Below are 9,626 nucleotides of genomic sequence, written 5' to 3' on the forward strand. Positions count from 1 at the left end.
AGATTTCACACTACATTTTTACCTTGAACAACAAGTTTACAAAACAAATTGAGACAAAACTAAAGAAAAGAAAATTTTCAATGTTTATATATATAAAACAATACTAATTTAAGTAAATTTCTAAATATAATGAATAAACCAGTTTTCAGCTTGATCTGACAGTCTCATGTGGTTTTTGTTGAAATTAAAAAGAAAATCTTTTTTTATATAAAAAAAATGGTAATAGATAGACTAATCAGAGTTAATGTAATAAATATTAATATCACAGAAAACTGTTAACTGAAAGGATTGCAAAAAAATGGATAAATAATTATACAAAGTGACTTTCTACATAATTTTATAATGTTTTAAAGTAATTGCATCACTGTTAGTTCCAACAATGAGTATTCCAGATGTCTGATCAACTGAACTGCCAACTCACTAAATTAGCATGTAAGTGGCTGAGTGTTCTACAGACATGTATATACTTAATGTAACATTCAAACTGAATCAGTGTTACATAGCATATGACAAGGCTGGTGTTTCAAATTACAGGTACAGTCCATCCAATGGGCTTCAATGCAGTTTCCATTGATCCAATTTCACTCATAAGGCATAGGTCAACTTCAAGTAAAAGACCCTTACCCAGAATGCAGCACAGAGGGATTGAACCTGGGATATGATGATTGCAAAGCAAACTTCTGAACCACCCCAGCTGCAGTGACACCCACTAGTCTAAAGTAAAACGATAATGTCACTATATCGTAAAGTTACATCATCACTATTATAGGTATGAGTGAACCAGAGACTAAAAAAGGAGAAATAATGTTACTAATATAATTACCATCATTTCCCTCGACCTTAACTCTTTAACATTTGAACTGATCATATTTGGCCCAAATATTCTACTTGTCTTATGTTCAAACTGGCCAGATCCTGCCTCTTACACCTAAACTACAATTATCATTCTAAAAATAAACAAGCCCATCATTGAAATCTTGAAGCTATGAGATAATGATTGATTAATGCAAAACAATGTTAATAAATAAGCATTATATTTGTCAGAAAAATTTGAATATTAAAGGGTTAATGCTTAAAATTCAAAATTCTTAGAAATGAATTTCATTTGCTAATAACTATTACTAGCTATGAAATGAAAACTTATCTAAAACAATAAACCAACAACCAATCAAAGTTCTCTCGAAAGTATAAACTAATTATGTTAACAAATACAGTTGATTTTATTTGACTTAATGTATTCTAATACTTAAATGCAATTTTTCTTTCTTCAAAGAAAATGTTTCAAAGAATTACAAAAGAAGGAAAATAGGAAAAATGTCTGTATTAAATCTAAACATATCTATTAAAGAAAAGAATCAAATTATTTTAAATATTATTAGAATATTTTAAAATTTTCATACTCAGATAATTTGAAGATGTCTTAAATCTTTATATCTAATCATATCTATTAAGGAAAAGAATCATCAATTATTTTAAGTATTATCAGAATATTTTGAAATGTTTATATTCAGATATGTTCTGAATAACACTGGTTCAGGATTGCAAGTATCTAACTGAAGTGTAATTTTGGGGGAAACCTAAGAGAATATTATGCTATAATTAAACTATAGAGATCAAACTGATATGATGTATAATTCATTATATATTGTACATCACACTTAAAATACTGCAATCGTTACACCTGCCAGAAAATTTATAAATACGTAGAATACAACAATTTACTTTTGAGAGCAAATCAAATTTTAAGTGTTTAAGACCCATATAAACAGAAAGAAAAAGGTTTTACTAATAGAACTTAGCAACGAATTCCAGAGCAAACACAAGTATATTTTTCAGGACTCTTGCTGAATAAAGCTAAAATATTCTTTTTTATATTAAATATTATCCATAGTACACTGAGCTTAATGAACAACTCTATTATGTTGTTGTTAATATTTTAAGAGACCACTGGAAAAAAAAAACTTATGATATAAACAGTAACAGTTTTCATTTCAACTATTAGATCTTTGGTTACAAAATAATCATTTTCTTATTAACAGCAACATTAAACTACAGACTTGCTGCAACTCATAATACTGTTAATGAGAACAAAAAACAAAAAAAACAAATCAAAATAAGATTTTCTTTTCTTTTTTTTCCAGTCTGATATTGCTGTTATAATTGTTTGAGATTATCCTGTGCCTTTTAACAAACAGGAGCTAATTTTTACAATTCTGTTCTCTCACAATAATTTACTTGATTAAAAGTATGTCTGCAATCAAAATCGGCCAGGAAAGCCAAGAGCTGTTCGAAATCTGCTGGGATAGGGAACTCCTCGGGTAAGTGGAAGGGAACTGAGAAATGACATCATGTTCTTCGGGGTAGGTAACAGTGCCCGTGACAGAGGGCCAGCTCCTACAATTGAGCGCTGAGTGCTAGCCGCAGCAGCAGCCAACATTTGGGCGGAGGATGCCCAGTGCCGCTGATGGGATCGCTTCAGCTGCAGCAGAGGACCGAGCAGTTTGCCCTGAAAGTGTCAATAAAAACACAATGTCAGACTTATGAGACAGGAGAGAGGCCGAAGAAGAGCAAGGGAAATTACAGGCTGACAACCTGCAATAGTGGAAGTGGCAATACAAAATGTAGTGTGAATTGCGGCTACATTTTAATTAGTTTTGGCTTAACTAAAATTGTTTTCATTTTATAATCTAATTTTGAAAGTTGTATGTAGAATCATAAAGTTTGGTTATATGACATTTGGTGTAATTAATATGGATCACTATAAATGTGTAATTGTGTTCTGGCTTATTGATATCGGTTTACAAAAAAAAAAATTAAATAAAAGGATCTTTAAACATAGAAGAAAGCAAGCTTTTATTTTGATATGGGAAATCATAGACGATACAAAAGTCTAATCAAGATGCTATTGTGAATTATTGAAATTCTATTAATCAGCTGCTAAATGTTATCAAATATACTTAATAGATAAAAGGTAATAGAAAAATAATTTCTGTGCTTGGAGAAAGAGAGAGTGCACATGTGTATGTGTGTGTGCGTGCACGTGTATGCATGTATATGTGCGTGTTGATTTTAAATACTGAATGTACAACTAAAAGTTGGTAAAAAAAAAATGTAAAAGACAAACACCAAATTTCCACTGAAATGCATTTTGAATCATTACTTTCTACTTGCACAGAAATCAAGTAGTAAAAGTAGTCATCATATTTTATAAAGTTTTCAAAGAAATGTTTGTCAAAGGACATAATTATTTGAAGTGTAAATAGGAAAATGTTATCATCATAGAGTACAATATAGAGATGGACATTAGACAATGAATACAATCACATTATTAAATGAGGATGAAATGCCAACAATATACATTAATATATTCCAAACTCTAATTGGATAATTAATGTCTGATACACTTCAACCTCTTGTCCTGGCTGAACTCATCCCACTTCCATCAAACTTTATTCATACAAATGTATGTTTGTATACACACACACACACACACATTCACATATCTACAGGGTCTTGCAGATAAACTGAGACCAATTTTGAGCAGCTGACTTAGAAGGTTGACCATTTTATTTTTTGACAAAACCTTGCTTGAAAATCTAATCCTTCTCTTTATTTTTCAGATAAATAGCAAACTTATTTGACAACTGAAAGTCATGGAACAACAGAATTGTTCTGCCTGTTTTGCCACACACTAGGCACACTTCCAATAAAATTGTTAAGTTGATGAAACTTCCAAAAGCAACAGTTTATCATGTCTATAAACAATTTAAAGAAGAAGGAAAGATTGAAAGAAAAGAACACAAGACCCAAAGTGATTCCAAGCGCAATCCAAAGTTTTGCACTGGCCTCAAACATTTAATTGAAGTCAACCCACCCACATCCATGACAACTCTTGCAAAGAAATGCAATGTTCCCTTTCCAAAGTGTCCAGAGCTGTGAACAGGAGCTTTGGCAGGACTAGCTATGTTCAATGACACCATCAACCCCTAACAGCCAAGACCTAAGTAATCAAAGCCAAGTGATACCCAAAGCTTCTGTTAGTCATCAAGCATCAAGGTGCAGGAAAAACTCTCATGTTTGTGGAAAAGAAGAATTTCACTGTGGACGCTGAGAAATTCTCAAGTGATTGCATACAACCCTTCTGACATCCCTATTGTATTTGAGGCTAAGAATCCTGCCTCTATGAGTGATGGAAGTGTCATAGATCCACACTTCATTGAGTCTAGCTTGAAGATCAACACATCTTGAAGAACTCTGTTATCTTGGATGGAGCAGAAGTTTGAGCTTGACAATGTGGTACTAATCCAAGATTCTGCACTATGCCAGGGGCCAAAAGCATCACAGGCCTTCCTTGGTGAGAAGGTGCCATTTTTTGAGAGGGCTAACATCTGGTCCAGTAATAGTCCAGATCTCAACCTTCTCGATAACTTTTTATGGGGTGTACTTCAAGCATGTACCAATGCTTTACCACACTCGAAAACCTGCATTGTGCATGCGACATGCAAAATCAAAAAAGGCAGAGGTTGCAGCAGCTGCAAAAAATTTCGTTCTTGTGAGGAGGCAGTAATTGCCCTAAAGGACAGCCATATTGAGTGATGTTTTAGTTGTAATAAATGTTACTTTAAAATTATATTTGGCTACTAGCATTATTTTAGTATTTATAACCAGTTTTATACATTGTAAAAACTGTCTCAATTTATACATCTATTCCTAGCTTCAGTCTTGATCATTCTTTCTCTCTCTCTCTGTGGCCGAGTAACCATGTATCTCCTCTACAGCAAGACACCTGTTTCTGTCTCGCTGTCACACTAACCTTTCATCATTTGGCACAAGATCATCTCCTCTCAAAGGATCTTTGTCTTGCAAGTTACCTGGTGACTCAGTCAGTGTTGGTGCCACGTAAACAACATCCAGTTCACACTGTAAAGTGGTTAGCATTTGGAAGGGAATCCAGCTGTAAAAACACCATGCCAACACTGACCTCGCCTATGCTCATGCCGACTCCACTCTGCAAGGTAGTCGGTGTTTGGAAGGACATCCAGCAGTAAAAACCACGCCAAATCAGACAGTGAAGCATGGTGCAGTCTTCTGCCTAGTCAGCTCCTGTCAAACCATCCTAACCACACCAGCATGGAAAGTGGGCATTAAATGATGGTGATGATACACACACACACACACACACAGTGTCAATCATTTTATGCCCACTTAGCATTTTGATACGAGTTGAAAAAGTTGTTACTGTTCTCTTAGGCAAGCCAGAGGATGATATCTCACTCAAAAGTTTCATTTAGATTTGATTTCTACAGCTGGATGCCCCTCCAAGGACCAACAGTAAAGTACAATTTTACTAAATGTACTGGATACATTATTATGATACTAACACTTGAGTCAAATCTCTCTGACAATGCAGAACAACCCTCTTGATCCTAAACTTTACAAAATTACAAGGTGTATTTTATCATGGAAATAGTACTAAGGAGAATTGCCATAAGCTCAACTAGATTAGAGAAGTGCATCTGTTCCCTATGATACTGCTTGCCAACCACTACAGAGAATATAATGGACCCATTTAATCATAGCACTAGCATTAGCGAAACTGCCTTTTAATCTCTGATTTTTTTCATCCACTGAAGATGAGGTATCAGAGAAGATACTCATTTCAATCATTGGACTATGGCCATGCAGGGCAACTGCCTTTAAGGGTTTTAGTCAAAAAGATTGACCCCAATATTTATTTTTTGGTCTCTTTGGCTAAGTTAAAAAGTTACATGAACTTAAACAAACCAACATCAGTTGTCAAATAAGGGTGAGGACAAACATACAATCATATCTGTACGACGAGCTTCCACAGTTGTTTCTGTTAACTAAATTCACTCAAAAGGCAACTCATGGCTATAGTAAAAGACACTTGCTCAAAGTGTTGTACAGTGGGACTGAACCCAAAATCATGTGGTTGCAAAGCAAGCTTCTTACCACACAGCTATAGCTGAACCTGTAGATAGGCAACTTTTCTGAAATACTTATAAGAAAATCCAAGTGAACCAAGTAATTTCAGAAATTACTTCAAAAATTATCATCAACCAATTTAACCCTCACTGATTACATTTTTGCATGCTAATGTGCAGATACTTAATATCTGCCCAGCAAAAATAAAATGTGTATACTATGTCATATGGAAAGTACCCCATGATCAAAATCAAGTTGACTCAGTCCCTGTATCTCAAGTGCACTTGCATGGAACCAAATAAGGATTAAACATCATTTTGTCTGTATACTAAGTTTGATTTGAAATGAAGAGTTTGATTCCAAACCATAGTAAAATAACTAAGTACATGCTTTTGAGATTATATTATGACTGTTTTCTTGTCCTTTTTTTTTTTGAGGGGGTGTGAGGAAGAAATCTTTCATAAAAATTCATTTCAAAAATGCTTTTTACTACTATAAAAGTTAAAAATAAAAAAAAGATAATTCAGTACAGGTTTAGTTACCTAGTGCATTCATAAGAGTATAAATATAACTTGGAATATAAGATAATCTGTGTAGTATTCCTGTAGGAAGAAAAACAAATCTATCCATGGATAGTTTACATTACATATCTAACAGCACTATACCAATGACCAACATTTCTCTATCTAGTCAATCTTTAAAATTAATCAAATCTAATACATCTTTTTTTGCTTTATGGCTTAGGCAGGGAAGTGACAGTACCTATGTCACTTTTCAGAGCTTCTGATAATCAGTGGAAGGGATTTATCTTTAGCCAGAGATCTGGCCCAAATGCATGTAACAAGACTGCTAAAGACAATTAGTACTGTTAATAAGGCATTGGATTAAGTCTACCACTCAAGGTCAAGTACAGCCTCTCTGGTGGGTTTCTCTAGTTTCCACCACAAAGCTGTGGCTGAGCTGCTGCTGTGATACAAAACATTTACTCAAGTTGCAGCACAGTGGAGCTTAACTCAAAACGATGTAGTTACAAAGCAAAATCCTTAACCACATTGCCATGCCTGCACGCAGAATCACTCAAACTGCTAGAAATAGCTTTATTCTTGTTTTAACTTTTAACCTAAGCTAACAGAAGTAAATTTCAACTTGTTTGTATGTCTGTGTTGTGCATACACACACAATGACATAAACAACTGTCTGATAATCAGTTACATGAAACTGAGTAACAGTTTGTAAAGTCGCTTCAGCTTCAATAAATAACTATTATATTTTACCTTTGGTGTTGGAGTGTTATTTTCTGCACCTTGTTTTACAAACATACACAAGCGTATGTATGTATAAAACATCTCAATACATAATCAGTAAACATTACAGAAGTATTTAAATGAAAAACAATTCTACTCTCATATTCCCAAAATAACAATCTACCTGACTTTAAGATACAAAAGTGCAGCAACCCTTAGCTTTTCTTATGACAGAAAAAGTTTCTGCAGAATTTTAAAACAGAAATGATATCAATTTCAGCTCATTGCAGGCACCAATTTGTGGCAAAACAAAGAGAGAAAAGTTGTAGAGACACACCGTTTTGCATTATAGATCAAATGTGATAGGTTTCTCTTTCTCACATACGAGAGGGTGCTGGAAAGTTCCTGGCATTGGGTAAAAGAAGATATAGGAGGATCAGTCAATTATGATTTTATTCAACATATTCCCCTCTCAGATTCACACACTCATTGCAGCAGTCCTTCAATTTCTATAAGTCTTGTAAGAAAAACTCGGAAGAATAGGCCTCCAACCAGTCCTCTGCAGTAGCAATCACTTCTGAATCAGAGTGCAATTTCATTCCCTTGAGATGTTTCTTCAGTAGTGGAAAGAGGTGATAGTTAGAGGGGGCCAAGTCAGGATAGTAAGGCGGGTGGTCTACCAATTCAAAGCCAAAGTCACGTATTTTCCATAGAGTTTCATGTGCTGTGTGTGCTGGTGCATTATCCTGCAAAAACAGGACACCACGGTTTAGCTTTCCAGAGTGTTTCTGCTGCAAAGTTTCATGTAGTTCATCCAACAGAGACATGTAGTATTCTGCGTTGATGGTGTGACCCTTTGGCAGGTATCTTATAAGGAGGACCCCATCTTTGTCCCAGAACACTGAGGCCAAAATCTTTCCAGCTGACTTCTGGGTTCAAAATTTCTTGGGACATTGTGAACCGCTGTGGTGCCAATTCATTGATTGCTGCTTGGTTTGGGGATCATAATGATGAAGCCAAGTTTCATCCATGGTGACTAAACGAGTCATAAAATCAGCCTCTCCTGCTGGAAACTGGTCCAAAATCTGATGCGCTTCTGATCTACATTCAGGTATTTTGGCACCCATTTTGTGAAAAGCTTTCTCAAGTCCAGAATGTTGTGGGTGATGTGGCCAACTCTTTCACGAGAAATCCCCAGAGTCTCAGCTATGACTCTAGCTGAAACCCGGCAGTCCTCGAGAATCATGACACGCACAGCATCGGCTTTGTCCTCTGGCTGTCCTAACTGGGGTTCATCTGTGACCTCAAAATGACCAGCCTGAAACCTTGACACCCAGATTTTCACAGAGGAGTATGATTGGCATTTATCCTTCAAGACTTCCTTCATCTCGCCATGGATTTCCCCCACTCCTTTGCCTTGCAAAAAGAGGAACTTCACGACTGCCTGTACTTCAATTTTACCAAAATCTACTGTAGGAGCTGCTGTCCTGTATTAAATCTGCAAAAAAGAGCAAAATATATTGTATACCACCATGATTTTTTGCATATTTTCTCCTAAATAGTTGTCCTATCTCCCCTGTAAAGGTAACAGCTCTACTCTTTCGTGATTCCCTTAAAGTCAGGAACTTTCAGCACTCCCTCATACAACTTTTTTTTTCAAGAAAACAACAACAAAACCTTGAACTATATTTTATTGTGTTATTATTAACACTTTCCTTTAAAAGAAATCAACTGCATTACCAAAACAATGCTGTTTTGAAATCTTGTTTGAAGAACTAGAAGTATACATTAATTTCTGTAAGAGAGGCAGGTTTCTCTTCTTTATTTCTAAAACAAGGTGTACAGTGAAATATAAATAATGCAATCCTAGCAATATTTCCATTAATATTGAAAATGATAGCACCACCATATTGAGGCTAAACATGGCAAAAGTTGGTAGAATAATAACAACAAATGTCTTGCAATCACAAGGTCCGTTTGGATCATTTATATATCTATCAGTACATATATGTGTATGTCTTTGTGCATATTTATGTTGATGTGTTTTAGAGAATGTATGTATGTTGCCATCTGTCAAGACAGGCAACAATATTTCTAGCTAACAAACATGCCTTTTTCTTCATATTTTCTTTTTTGTTTGTTTTTTACATTCTTTCTTTCTTAGTAAACACAATTGTGTTGCCTTCGCAACAGAACTACATTATCAGATTCACAATGTAACTTCTACACAGTCTGACTAATAGACATATTCAGTACTTTGTTGTGTGTTGTTTTAACAAAATCAGAAAATACAGGATGAATGCACCCAGACAAAGTAGAAGGCATATTAAAACCTAGCTCAGCTGGCATAACAGGGCAACTGCTTCTCTAGACAAATAGAAGCTTCCATATATACATGTAAGAATATAAATTCTTCATATATATATATATATATAT

The 9,626-nt window shown here is 34.9% G+C and overlaps 1 protein-coding gene across 4 annotated transcripts in view; it reads right to left on the reverse strand.

Annotated features, from left to right (window-relative positions):
• LOC106880128 (protein TFG) overlaps positions 1–9,626 on the reverse strand; it is a 64,712-nt gene that overhangs the window by 13,657 nt on the left and 41,429 nt on the right. Inside the window, exon 8 of one of the 4 annotated variants that reach the window (XM_014929948.2) lies at positions 2,114–2,506. The exons of 1 other annotated variant lie outside the window; for it this stretch is intronic. In XM_014929948.2, coding sequence (XP_014785434.1) covers positions 2,258–2,506 — 249 coding nt within the window. In that variant the 3' untranslated portion in view covers positions 2,114–2,257. Of the gene's footprint in view, positions 1–2,113; positions 2,507–9,626 lie in introns of those variants that run through there. 2 more of the 4 variants (XM_014929947.2, XM_014929950.2) reach the window with 2 other exon arrangements.

The sequence above is a fragment of the Octopus bimaculoides genome, chromosome 2, assembly GCF_001194135.2.
Source record: "Octopus bimaculoides isolate UCB-OBI-ISO-001 chromosome 2, ASM119413v2, whole genome shotgun sequence".
Taxonomy (NCBI): Eukaryota; Metazoa; Mollusca; class Cephalopoda; order Octopoda; family Octopodidae; genus Octopus; species Octopus bimaculoides.